The sequence below is a fragment of the Merops nubicus genome, unplaced genomic scaffold (assembly GCF_000691845.1).
Source record: "Merops nubicus isolate BGI_N331 unplaced genomic scaffold, ASM69184v1 scaffold24721, whole genome shotgun sequence".
NCBI classification, from domain to species: Eukaryota; Metazoa; Chordata; class Aves; order Coraciiformes; family Meropidae; genus Merops; species Merops nubicus.
The window spans coordinates 32,171-46,701 of NW_008590692.1; the positions used below are offsets into that span (position 1 = coordinate 32,171).

The 14,531-nt window shown below is 37.8% G+C and overlaps 1 protein-coding gene across 1 annotated transcript in view; it reads right to left on the bottom strand.

Annotated features, from left to right (window-relative positions):
* KIAA1109 (KIAA1109 ortholog) overlaps nucleotides 1–14,531 on the bottom strand; it is a 105,907-nt gene that overhangs the window by 32,125 nt on the left and 59,251 nt on the right. Inside the window, exons 45-55 of the mRNA XM_008950048.1 lie at nucleotides 13,388–14,094; nucleotides 11,872–12,111; nucleotides 11,043–11,136; nucleotides 9,551–9,601; nucleotides 6,150–6,356; nucleotides 5,771–6,009; nucleotides 4,906–5,150; nucleotides 3,482–3,587; nucleotides 1,810–1,907; nucleotides 1,332–1,517; nucleotides 192–360 (exon numbers count right to left, since the gene is read on the bottom strand). Coding sequence (XP_008948296.1) covers nucleotides 192–360; nucleotides 1,332–1,517; nucleotides 1,810–1,907; nucleotides 3,482–3,587; nucleotides 4,906–5,150; nucleotides 5,771–6,009; nucleotides 6,150–6,356; nucleotides 9,551–9,601; nucleotides 11,043–11,136; nucleotides 11,872–12,111; nucleotides 13,388–14,094 — 2,342 coding nt within the window. The remainder of the gene's footprint in view (nucleotides 1–191; nucleotides 361–1,331; nucleotides 1,518–1,809; nucleotides 1,908–3,481; nucleotides 3,588–4,905; nucleotides 5,151–5,770; nucleotides 6,010–6,149; nucleotides 6,357–9,550; nucleotides 9,602–11,042; nucleotides 11,137–11,871; nucleotides 12,112–13,387; nucleotides 14,095–14,531) is intronic.

Consider the following 14,531-nt stretch of genomic DNA (forward strand, 5'->3'; position numbering starts at 1 on the left):
CAAACAGCATTTTTGACATTAGGAATTATTAATCTGTTGGCATGCAGTAGATCTCCTAAATTTATCAGCTTCCTAATGGTTTTTATTTAACATGAATGCACTCAATTTTGAATAATCAAACCTCTTTATAAAAAATAAAATATAACTTCATCAGTATGAGGACAAATTTGTAGTGATTGTCTCTTCAATACCTCTGTCAAAGGCCACAGGCTGAGCAAAAACAATCGGTCTGTTCAAAGTAATGAGCACAGCTTCTCTATCCGATGAGCCACTGATTTCTTCTCGGAGAGCATTCCTTAATCCAATTCTTGTCTTGAAATAGGCAACTTGATGAAAGTCTGAGCCAGCTTCTTCATAAACCTTAGAATGTTCAAAAAATAGGAAGTGGGAGGGATTTGCAGCAGGGAGTTCAAGGACAGGGAAAAATAATAAAATTACTGCTTCTGACAAAATGTAGAATTATAACAAGAAGTAAAGATGACTCCTTTCCCCTTTTTCCTCTTCTAGCTAAGGCTCCTTTAAAGATATTAATTTTTCTTACATTAAATTCTGATCAAAGCATTATTTTCTGTATTTATCATTATGAATTAACTAAAATAACTATTTATATATTCCAATCCTCTATTGTGACAGTGAATTTAAAGGCTCTAAGACTTGTTTGTTTATAGGCATCACAAAATTAGCAATTCCAGGTAACAGTGGGATTAAGAATCCAAGAGATCTGTCCAACTAATACAGACAAACTAGGTCAAAATGTAGGTCTGGTCAAGTTTGGATCTTGTCTGATCTTATTATTTCATTCATGTAACCTAAAAATAATAGCATTAGCAACAAAAATTTTGACTCAGTAGCAAGGCTATTACTTGTTGTGAAGGGCTAATAAGTTCTAAGATATTAATAGCATAAAAAAAATGAGCCTATACTTGACTCGTTCCATTTTTTATGTATGTACACTGGCCTTCATAATGAAGACTTGCTAATTTTTCTGAAAAGTCACCCCCGGTCCCTTCTTTACACAAGTGAGAAAAATTATTTTGAATGACTATTTAACGAAACACAAGAGCATATTCATGAAGTAAATTGTAAGTTTCCACAACTATGTGCTGTAGAACATTTAAACCTGTATAAAAAAAGCTGAAAAAAAACCAACCAAAACATAAAAAAGTCCTCACACAAAAAGACAATGCCCTCCCCATCCCCCTACACTATACACCCAGTCCACAGCTAGAAAAAAGAAAATCCAGCAGTGTAGGACTGGCTCTTGACTTAGTTATCTATTTTTTAATCACACACTATTAAGATTATCACATGTAAAGACGTTGAGCACTAACCTGGTGTTTAACAATCTGCCCCAGTGCCAGATTTAAATCCACCTGGCACTTCCCAAACAGTTTGAGGTAGCTGCTACTTCCAGGCATTGCTTTGGTTTGCAGTCTGTTTGAGAGTTCAAGTTCTATCAGCCCAGTTTCAAATCTCACCGCTCGCATGGAAGGAGTTGTAGCTGTCACCTGAATTCCCTAATGGGTAAGGAAAGTGCAATGTTTTTAGGATCTGGTCCAGAAGACAAAGAGAAGGGGGCGGGGGAGATCAAAAGCAACAAAACCCCTTTTCACAGTGCATTGCAAAATCAAGAGACAGACATACTCATTTTTCACAGTGCAATGCCACTAAGCTATTTTAAAAGATTCCAGGAGCCAAACTGAATGTCTTTTTCTCCAAGCAGAGTATTCCTGACTCAATAAGCCTTGAGGTAAAAACATGAAAGCTGATAACAGCATCTAGGACCACTGTTTTGTCACCATAATTTACCTTAAACTGTAGGCTCAATGAGTACAGAAGAATTTTTGGTTTTTCTCCATCAGTTGTGCCATCATGTTCATTCCAAAGAGGTATTGGCTGCTCCCCTCCTGTACACATTAAATAGACGCATTCAGAGTTTTAACAAGGAAAACATTTGAAAACAGAGATATAAAAAAAAGGTGACCGTAAATTAAGGCTCATTTTAAATAGTGACTAGGTAAAGATTTATAAAAACAAATGTAGGTTGAAGATGGAAGACATTGGAACAGATGCTGCTTGTTACATGTCATTAGTAGCTCTCTACTAAGAATCAAGGCAGGGAGTCATGTTCTTCCCTCCCAGGAAACTTTCCACAGGAAGGCTCAAAGCCTGTAAGGAGTAACACCTATTTTTCAAAAAGATATTGTCTCCTGCACCAGTGTATCTTATGATTATCTGACCATAACAACTAAACACTTGACTGAATACTGCACCAATTGCATGAAAAGAGGAACTGAAATTATATCAGTATTTTTCAATGACAGGACTGCTTATCCCCATCTGCCAATTGTTATTTCAACATAAAAGAACATCAAAGCATTTCTGCAGTTCTTTATGTACTTTTCAGTTTATCTCCTCAGCCATCATGTTACATCCACAGTAAATTATATTCCTTTTTTTTCCTAAACCTACCAAACAATGCCAAATGTGTCAAACAAAGCTTCCAGTCCTTGCATTTCCTCTCAGAGTGGTCACATATTGGAAGAAATAGTATCATTTTGTACTATTTTTTTCCATTGCACAAGGTGATAGAACTTGTTTGCTAAGTGAATTACCATTGCATAGCACAAGTTAACAGCTTTTTGATTTGCTTTCTGTTCTTAAACACAGACCAAGTCTCCAACAGTAAGAATAAGAAAATGAGTGGCTATATTTTTAAACACAGCACAAACTGTGATTCAGTCAGAAAAACGTTTTTTATGTAAGAAAATAAAAGTTTTGTAACTTTGGCTGCCTACTCAAACAGATGAATACACAATCGAGTATGCAATTTCCACTGCATCCTGCAAAAGAGACAAAACTCAGTGATTTTGCAACTGTTCCCTAATTGGGTTTTTAATGACAACACTGTTTTTCTTCTAAAAATGTTTTGAGAACAGAAGTCAGCCTAAATAACAGAAAGAAAACAGTAATTTCTGCAGTAAACAGCAAACAAAACACTCTAATGACTTGGGCTAAATGCCTTTTTCGTACAGTTCTGAAATGTTACCTGCAAAGAATCACGGAGTCAGGAATCAGGAGACGTTAAGTAATACCAATATTGACCCTATTTTCCCTGGCCACAGCTGTTCTCCTTTAAAAGAATATGCTGACAGTATTTTACAAAATGCAGAATCATGATGTGCGTTAACCCAGGCAAGGTCATGTCAGAGACAGACACAGAAGCTTGTGTCCAGAATGACAAACTATCCTGCTCTCCAATAAAGCAGCTTGTTTCTGATAGAGTGACAAAGATTTCCAGAGCTTCTGTTATTACTTCAAACTCCAGCTCCTGCTGCTTGTTTCTTGCTGCTGCTTGGAGTGCTAGATGCAAAATGATGGTGTCTGTGACACAAATAACCCATCCCAAGAATTTTATAATGCTGCCATCAAATAAGGTTTAAGGATCTCAGTTAAAGTTGGGTGTAAGTGCTTTGCTTACCCGACACCTTCTGTATGACTTCATTTACTTCCTTCATGAACACTTTTTGCACAAATACTAGATGATTTAACAGATCAGTTGTGAGATTATGTTCAAAGGAACCAACCTGCAAAAATAAAAAAATTTTAGAACAGAAATTGAGAAGTTACTATACTTATGTTTGAAAAACTACACTTTTAGTTTTCAGGCATATCTTTTCAAGTCCAATTATATTGTTGTTGGCATAAAAAGAAGAGCATTAAACGGGTTTGTCTTTTAATTTTTCTACTGTGAATGCCTATTTGAAAACTGAAGGACACAGTATTACATGAAAAAGTTTATTCTCCTGCTTAAGTTCGGATTAGACAATAAAATGCAGGACTTCATTGAGGTCCATGGAAATGTGCCAAATGCTACTTACTTCCAGATCATAAATAATTATCAGAAGAAAACAGAAATGAGCTGTCAACTTCTAAAAATACATTATTCTAGTCACTGTAAATGAACAAGTTTACCGATATCTTCTAAACTTACTATGTGCCCAATCTAATCTTAAAGAATATTCCTAAGGAACTGAAGGTTGCCTAAGACTGTTTAAGTTTACCATTAAGACTTGGCTTTTGGCTTGCTAAGCAGCCCCTCCCTGTTGTTTTACTAGCTTAACAAATTGAAGGACCCTAGTCTTTCTTCAGGCAGATAAACCCAAATGGGTTAAACAAAGAACAGGATCTAATTAAACTTCTCTCACAAAGATGCAAACACCAGAATTCTCTAATTACAAACATGCTAGACTATTTTTCTGACTAAAGAAACAGAGTCAGTAGAAAGGCCTTGCTTTTCCACAGCAGGCAGGTTCCTTTTAAGCAGCATCGCTTCTCTCTCTGTGAAAAGCAACTGAGGAAATTGGGACACAAATAGAACTTGTGAGTTTGTGTCAAACAGAAAACTTTATACTGTTTAGGAGGGTTATATATAGCTTCTATCTATGGAGCTGTCTAATTAGGAAAAAATAAAACAATTATAAAACAATAGAATTGTTTTCAAAATTTTCAGTATTTCTTTTTGCAAAATATACATTATCTGATGTGTCAGCATAAGCTTACAGTTTAAGATTACACTGTATTTGAATCATCACCATAATATACTTTTGTCTACTTCACTGATGAGAAACACTGTTACTCCAAAAAAGTTTCTCAACATCTTCCTTATTTATTTGCACAAAATACCACATTCAAGATCCTCCAATATACAGTTCTTGATTGCTTAATATGATGGCTGCTCAAAGTAAGGCCTGGGAAAGCTCCATTTCAGTGTCACACAGTTACAAATGCTGTATGTGGATCAGCCTCTAAACCTGAGAGTTCTGGAGTAGGCAGATGACTAAAACAATATGAAGGTGCATGTACAGATATGTAACAGAATGGAAATAAGTTCTCAACACCTACCTCGGCCACACAACGCAAGTAGTTCCCCTGTAGATAATACCCTTGTTTAGCAGGTAGCTCATCTATGCTCCAAATTTGGTCCGAGTAAGTGTCGTGTTCTTCCATGATATATTTGCCTGACATAGTGACAGGAGGAAGGTTGAGACTTGCTGAAGGAGGAATGGTTGACATATCAGTGGCAGAGACTTTTGAAGTGAAGCGTAACCTGTGACTGGGAAGCTCAAAATTAAATCTTGTTTGGGCACCTGTAAAAGGAAGATGGAGAAAGAAAAGGTATGAACCAGAAAGAAAAAAAAAAATCTTTAATTTGACCTTAAATTTAAGAATGCTTTTGGAATTTAAAAAAGTACTAAAAAAAAAAACCACTTTGAAATGTTATTGAACTGCACAGATCTCTAGAGCTATAAACATACACCCCCATGACTCTGTATTTTCTTAATTTTTCAAAGAAAATTAAGAGTTGACTCTAATCTGATGGAGAAAGGAGTCATACAAACCACCTCATCTGTACCGAGGCCCTATAAAAGTACTCTAAAGTAGCCTTCCGAATCAGAATTTATTTAATCAAGAATCATAAGCACCATGATAAATAGCCATCAGAGGGAATCCTGAGAGGAAGCTATATATGAATCTATGCATGTCTACATCTGCTCCTGTATTCTACCTCTGGCAACTGTGTCCAACAACAACTGTAAATTCTCTTTATCACCCCATCTGATCCAATTCCCTGTTCAAAAGAACGAGCTGATAGCACCAGACACAAAGCCCTACCTCAAACTCAAACAAAGTATTGAGTCCTCTTGGATGCTTCTAGCAAGGCCAAACTAAAAGCCATGATGTTTGCAAAGCTTCAGAGAACCATTACCTGTCATTCCATGACTCCTCATTCTTCCCATCTTATACTCCGCCTTTAGAGAGGGCAAGAGTGCTGCTCCAATAGCTATCCCATCGATCATGGCACTGAATTTAAGAACTATAGGCTTCTTTTCTAAGCCTTCTGGCAGCTGTGGAAATTCATTGGTTTCAACTGGTGTTTGATTAATACTTGTTGGAGTCTTTTCGGAGGGCAAAGGAGTCGCAATATCTTCTTTGGTAGGCTGGGGCCTATTGACCAAGACAAAGATCAGAAAACACTTCTTGTTAGTCTAACATCTATGACTGGCCCAACCCTCTCACATAGGTAACAAGCCCGTAACTGGATGCCAACCAGCAGCATTTGGAAGAGCCACTCAAGCAGCACTTACGCAGTCGATGGCTGCCTGATGAGATCTGAAATCTGCTTGGAGAGCTGGTGAGAACTGCGCACCATCATGCTGTGCAGCGTGGCAGGGTGCTGGGGAATGTTGATGCTGATGGCTCCGACTTTGACCACAGCAGCATTGTTTGTTTTCAGGCCTCTCTGGGCACTATACAGGGCCTGGGATTTGGCAATACTGCATTTCACGACAGTTCTAACAGAGAAGGAAACAGCATTTATTTGCACATATTTTAAAACAGTTACAGCTTTATGTTAAAATGGGTTTTCGAGTGTTAGCTGAATTTTCAAGTACTCAGAGAAGTAATTTTGTTTACAAACTACATGGGCATTCCTTTGTCTTTCACTTTACACACACAGATGCACTACATGCGACAAAAATTTACGCTACATTTAAGAGAACTACAAGTCATGCATTGCAAAAACACCCACTAAATTGTTATTCTTACATAATGTAAGATCATTTCACGCTAGGCTGCACATACACAAATTTTCACACAAAGAAGAGCCTTCCATTTCAACCCTTTTCAGGAATAATCTTGCATCATCCTTTTTCATAAGAAGACTTAGTAAAATCTGATTTGAGCATCCAAGAAGGTCAAGGGAGGAAACATTGACTTAGTAATTAAGTCAATGTCACTTTCCATTTAGCAAGTGATAAATGGATCTGTGAATTAATACTGATGTTAAACTGATGCGTACTATTCCAAAATGCATAGTCTAAACTTTATTTTAATGTCAAGTAGGATATGGTTCGCAATGGTTACTCAAGACAAAAATACAACTGCACAAAAATATTAGTTTTTGATGTCAAAAAGAAATTTGGGCACATCAGAATTCACTAAGCTCCTATTAAAAAAGGTACATGGAGTAACACATTGATGTTTCTCATCAGAGTTCAATTTCTGGAGGGTTACCCAATGGAAGTGTATTATGTAGCCAACACAGAACACTAGCCTCAAAGACAGACACAGCTGTGAAGATGCAGTATATTAGCTAGAATGTTGGAAAAACAGACTCTATAAAGTGCACCAATCAATGAAAGTTTCTCAACTATTAAATGTTAAGAAGCATAACTAAAATACTTTTTCTGTCATTATTTAAATTGTTCTGTAGACAGTTTGGTTTCATGGTGAAAGCTACAACATGCTACGAATTCCACTCCCTCAGTCATGTTTCTTCTCCAAAGCCCTAACACAGAGCTCCTCTTTTTGATGTTAAAATATCCACTAGCTCAAAGCTTTCCAGGTGTGAAAATACAGAAAAAAGCCATGATCCTTCTACTTATAATTAAAAAATACAGAGCATTGTAAACAGCAGAATAAGTTACTGAAATCCTAGAAACATTTTCATAGCTATGCAAAAGCTACAAGAGACCTAATGTGGTTATGGATTAATATTTTAGGGCAGACTCTTAAGCAGAATTTATTTTAAAGTATTTGAAGAATTTATACAAATATGAAGGAGAAAAATCTTAATTCACAACTATTTTCAGAAACACATTATAGAAATAAACATTACTTAAGAAAAGGGCACTTATTTTAATCCACCTCTTTAAAAGAAAAAAAAAAAAAAAAATCATTATTTCTCTGCTGATGTTTATTTCCTGCTGCCATTCTGACTGAACTATTGTGAAGCCAATCAAGAATGTATTTTTTCCCCCAATCCATGACACCAACTACTACTACATTAAATATTGAAGCATCACAAGAACAACTTTTCAACTTAAGGTCTTAAGTCTAATTAACCTTAAGTCTTAAGGTTACTTAAGTCTTAAGGTTATTTAAGTCTACTCTTAACCTGTCGTTGAACAGATACTAAAAGTAAATGTAACTGGAGTTTAAGTCTGTACTAAGTTTAAAATCAATCCCAAACATGGAAATTTATACTATTTTAAGCACTTCAGTTAATGTTTATGTTATATACCAGTAATGGATCCAGGAGTAATTCTATCCTCTCACATCAGTTTTATAAATAATCACTCTCCAGACAAACCTGTGAAAAAATTGTTTTTCCGACTACAGGACAGGTTACAGGGGCACCACTCAACCTCACAGCTTTTTGAGAATGGCAGAAAAAGGAGGGAAAAAACACCAGCAGGAGGCCCATAACACACACAGTAAGTACCACACTGAGTCAGATGAAAATTTGGGTGGCAGCAGATACTTGAGGCATAAATAAAGTGATCCCTCCCTTAATTCCAGCCATCAGGGGTTTACTTTCTGAGCCAGAGGCTGTGTTGTGTGACTCACCACCCGACCTGTCCTGCATGGATTTGTCCAATCCTTTTCAGCATTTTTAATTGTTTTAATCATACTTCGGCTGACCACTTCATATGGCAATAAAATTACCTGCTCAGTGATACACGGTGCAAGAGTACTTTCTTTTGTTGGTTTCATGTTGCTACCACACAGAACAAAACCCTGCATACTTTCTTTACTTCACTTGCAGTTTTACAGTCCATCACTTCTCCTTCCAGAGTTACCATCTTTAAGGACATTTTGAAGTTAATCCTGTATACTCAGAACACTGAATATACACAAATACTGTAACAAACAGCAGTTGTACTAAGTTGCACTGGTGGTTTAAAGCAGCAAAAGAAACCCTTGCTGAGAACACTGCTTTGGAGGGAAAAGAAAAAAAGGAGGAGGAGCCTCACATTTTTGGCTAGATAACTTTTGTTCTCAGAGTACTGCAGGGTCATTGTGTAACAGGGTTTAAGTTGCCCATGTACTATTTCCCACCTTGACCACTACTCCAGTAAGGCCTTCTGGACTTCAGCAGCAGGAAGTAAGAAAGCAAACAGAGAAAACCTACATTCACATACAGATCTGGGGGACATGAAGAGGGTCTCCTTCATTAGCAGTAGATACACAGGCATGGTTTTAAAGAAGATATTTTGTGTTAGCATAACCTGGTCAGCATGCCTAGTAATTAAACACAGCACAGAAGTAAATGAGGACAAAAGGAATGGTCCTAATCATGCTGAAATCACAGCAGGTATTATCACTCCAAGCACAGCAGTTATTCACCAAGTTCAAAGCAAATCCAACCTGTCTGTTCCTTTACATTGATCAGCATTGTTTCACTTCATTAAAATAAACATAAAAGTAGATCTAAAGAACTTAACAACCAGTGAAGCCATTCTAGCATTGCAGTAGTGACCACAGAGTGTAATATCTGCCCCTAAACCTAGATTGTTAACAAAGGCTTTTTTTTTGTACAGATATTTAGCAAACTACATTAAAAGCTTATCTAGGTATTATTAGGTGTTAAACTAAAATGTATTCAAGCAACGTCTGCCTACACAATCACAAACAGTAGTAATGCAGCCATTAGCTACACAACACAGTTAATTACAAGACTATTAAACATAATAATATGACATACAGAAACTCTTGTTTGGCTGTGCTTGTAGGAGATGTAGGAAAATCCTCCAGTCTACAGATGAAGATTGAAGAGAAAGCAAGAAAAACAAAAACAAAGCAAATAAAGAATAAACATTCATGCAAAATTAGTCAGTTAATTACCTGTAACCCACAATATATGACACTTCAAGATGTACTAAGCTGAAGGGTTTGGTTTTGTTAGGGTTTGTTGTTTGCTGCTGTTAAAGATTTATCACTTTTTTCCCTCCTTTCCTTCTGTACCCTCTCTATATGGGAGCTCAGTCAGATCATTATGTAAAACATGTGAAGAACCTCGGTCAACTTTAGAAACTCTACATGTCTGTCAGATTAGAACTTTAATTTATCCCTCTGAAACATGCTTATTGGAACCAATTTAGCTGGGGACACGAACAAAATTCTGTATGTTTTAAGTTCTCTTTAGCATCTTCCAAACTAAATAGGAATGAAGACAGCAACTCAATTCAGATTATTTAGCCCCTTTTCTAGAACATTAATATTCTAAACCCAGGTCACATACTGAGGGTTACCCAGCTATCCCTCAAACCATGTGAGTGTAAACCTACATTACAAAAAGTTGTGGCTCAGCTGTTGTTTTGCAACTCAGAAAGAAGTTCAGCTAGAAACAAAGAAATATAATGCATGTCTGTTTTGAGTTTGTGGACTTGGCAAAAAAAGCAACAATGGGGATGCTAAGCAAGTAACTCAAGACGATCATGTACAAAAGGTGATTATTCTCCAACCCCTGCCAAGTGGTGTCAATTATATAAAGGGTGGAGAATGGATATTAGAACTGTAAAAATAAAACAAAGAATCATGCGTCATGAAAGTTCAAAAAGATACCTATTAAAGAAAAAATATAGATCTTCAATGGGAATAATCAGCATCAGTAGGTTAAATACTCCTAAAAATCCTGTACGGTTTAGCAGAACCTATATGCTTCTAATTGCTTTTTGAAGCTTAAGAGAAACAATACACACAACATGATAAAAGTTTCTGTGCATGCACCACATGGAATAAAACCAGTGCAGAAAGCTCCAGCTGGGATCTGTTGCCTACAATTTTTCAGTTGGGTCACTTACCTGCTTACACTGTGCTCCTACGAGCAGTTCTGAACTTACTAATATCATACCAGAAAGGAACAGGAGTACTCCACCTAACTATGTCTAGGACTTGTGCAACTGGGTGTCCGAGACTGAAACCTACGAATACATTCACCATATTCCCTCTCAGCTTTCCCAGGCCTTTCACAGAAAAGCCTCTTGTCAACAGGCACATGCAATTAGCTTCACAAGTCAAATTCCAACAATGCAACAGCTGCATGGTTGCCACCACACTCTAAGACCTCACATATTATACTTAAAGATGTTATCATTAGTGCTTTCTCCACATTAAGCTACATACCTTTACTGTCACCCACCTGATACCACTTCTACACACTTTAAGGATTTTAAATTGCCAGGCTTCATACTTACTGGATATTTGGGGTAATTCCCTCCAGCAGGACAATATTGACACCTCCTATGTGAGCAGTGGCACATGTCTCAGTCATCTTTTGATGTAGTACATCTTTAAGAAAAAAAAAGATACTTAAGAATATTTCATTCAGTAAAACACTTCCAGGTACACCTACTGCTTTCAAAAATATAGTGACAGGAAGATAAGTGGAAAATTGCAGGTTTAGTAGTCACATTAAGTAATATCAAATTTAAATTGTGACAGGGAGAAAGATTTTAAAAATCAAAGGAGTAACTATATTCTACAAGATTCTTCTTCATGGCATTTTCTGAGAATCCTGCATCTTTTTCAAATCCTCCGGCATCCTAGTAATAGTTTTTAAAAGAATCTGTTGAATGTTAGTATACTGTCCACACACAGACATAATATTTACAGGTAAAACACATTATTACACATGCACATATACAGGCATTGGTGTAGTTAAGAATCATAGAATCATAGAATGTCTGGGCTGGAAGGGACCTCCAAAGCTCATCTAGTCCAACCCTCTGGCAATAGGCAGGGACATCTCAAACTAGATCAAACTACTCAAAGCTTCATCCAGCCTGATCTTGAATGTCCGCAGGGATGGGGCCTCCACCACCTGTCTGGGCAACCTATTCCAGTGAACTCTCACCCTCATACTGAAGAACTTTTTCCTAATGTCTAACCTAAATCTGCCCTTTTCTAGCTTAAAGCCATTGCCCCTTGTCCTGTGACTACACACACACACATAAACATGCAACTGAATTCAATTAGAATTCTGCCACTGAATTCAGTCAGAGAGTATATTTTAGCTTATCCCACCTTTCATCTTCTCTTTGAGGGTGAAGCTTCCATGGATTCTCTTCAGCTCCGACTCCATGGTGAGCCCGCCGATGTCTGCCTCCAGGTGGGTTCTGTTCACCATGCCTATCCCGAAGACGATGAGCGTGACGTGCTGGGGCTCCGAGCTCACCAGGCTGCGCTTCCGCTGCGCCTCCCGCCCGTTCTCCTGCTCGTTCTCAAACACCACCCGACAGGCAGCTTCCGTTGGGCTTCGAACACCTACAAGGGTCCAAAGGAGTGACTTGAGAATACCCTAGAAGAAATCTGACTTACGTTTGTATTTGAAACCAAAGATCACATGTCTTGCACATCAAGCAAAGTCTTCAGGCAAGTTATCTGCGCCTCACATACTCCACTCTAATAATATTGCAACTGAACCAAATCCAACACACAACGGGGACAAACAGTGAGTGTTGTGACTTCATTATTATTCATAGATATACTCTTATGCACATTGTATATTCAGAATTATGTGGTTTTATTATTATACAATGAAAATGCTCTGACAGTTTCTAATTGCCCTGTTTCTTTTTTTATCATTTTACAGCCAAAGGTTCTTGTAATTTAGTTTTGAAGAAGCAAGTTTTCCTTTCCAACATTGACAGCATAAGAACAATTGAAGAAAACTCACATTTTGTGCAGATAGCATAGCTGTGGATATAATGTTCTGCACATGAAAGATACTACCCTCTGTTTAACAGAACCTCTTAACACTTTCTCAGTTTTTCATTTGTTAAAAGATGCCCAGAGAAACTATGCCTAACTAGTAACTATACGATCCTCTGCATACTTGCAGCAACCTGAGTTCACCAACAAAAATGATGATAATAAGTCAGCTCTCAAAGTTACTCTGCTGTGCTACAAGACATTGGAAATAGAGAGGAACAGTCACCTCAGGCCTCCAAGCTTTGGTTGAAATTATGGCCCAGACATCTGTAATCTTTGCTGGACTTTATCAAAATCAGTATTTCACCTTTTCTTCTCTCAACCCTAGGTTCATGGACTACTTCTTTACTTAGCTATTCCCAAGGAACAAATTATCTCTGTATGTGCTTACACATTTTTTCAGAATGATAATATACAGCATTTCCATTAGCTGCTTGAAAACAAACAGGCACCTAGGGAGGAACAAACTCAATCCACTCCCTATAAAACTAATGAGAAAAGTTAACCTTTCAACACCCAGCACAAATCCAGATTAAGAGTACTACACAGAATATCAAGGGACTGAATTTAAAACCCATCAATCAACACACACTTGACCAAGTCTAGGATTGAAAGAACCAAAGCACACTATAAAGCCAGAAAAAGAATTCTTTTCTTTTGTACACCATCTTGGGGAACTAATTACAAGCTCCCCTCCATCCTCACCTTTTGCACCTCTGTTCCAAGTTAGAAAGTGTGAGCAACTTTCCAAAACTGGCTTATGACCAAGCTTTAGAAGAGCACCCTTGAGCAAAAGCACACACTATCAATTATTTGAGAAGTAATTTACCTGTTGGCCCAAAAGTTTCAGAAGACTTCTCTAAAATCCCGGTTGGATCAGAAATGAGTGAATAGAAGTTCAAGAGTTTATACATATTTTGCCAGCACTCAGCAGAAGGTTCGCTCTGCTCTGACACAGTAATAGAGTCAGAGTCATCCATGTGAATAGTCATGTGGTCAACTACATCTTTTGAACCTTTCCTGGACACTTTAGAAGTCCTTCTTTCTGACCTCCCCAATGAGTTCTTGTTTCGAGGCTCTTTTTTATTGTTCTCATTGCTTGCTCTTTTGCTCTTCGTGTTGTTGACCCTGCTGCCTCCATTCAGACTTCCCCGGGAGCTGCGGCTGAAGTCCGAGGAGCGGAAGTCGCGGTGTTTGCGGGTTTTGAAAGTGGGCGTTGGAGAGGCCGATCCAGCCGTGTACCTGCTCAGCTTGATGTCCGTCTGCGTGGCTTTGATGTCATCAATCATGGTACTGAACTGATGAATGAGGCGAACCAGGGCCATGTCCACGTGCTGGCTTATGGACTGGCAGGAAATAGTAAAGTTACAGTGGAAAGTATTATAGTAGCGTTTATTCAAGTCATGAAAAGAGAGGGCATTGGTGGAGTTATGAGGCGTGCACATGGACTTCTCCATCACGACAGCACTAATACTGAATGTTTCTAACATCAAAGCTGGTTTGAATTCAAGAGGAGGAAGATTGACAGCTCCTTGCCTAAGGGAAAAAAAAGTACAAGTTAATCCTTTGCTTCTTTTTATGGGAGTCATATTTTTTTACACAGTGCTACATCTCATTTACTGAATCCAACCTTTTATTTCTCTTAGGATATCTATCACCTTCTTACCAGAGTTCTCAAAGTACAAAATGAACCCTTATGCTTTCATACTGTGCACTACTAACACAGTAATCATTCAGGGCTACGCAAACTTAGTTTGGCCTGCAGTCTTTCCACCACAATCTAACACTTTGTTCAAAATAAGCAAAGGGCCGGGTGAAGATTCAGCATTTACACTGAAAGTAACAATCTGATTTACAGGACAAATTGCAAAACAGCATTTAAGAGTCTATCCAATTTCCCACCAGCTCTCTCTTCTCCAGTCTCCAGTCTTCAGAAGTAGCCGAGATTCAAATACTTAAAATTTCCAAACCTT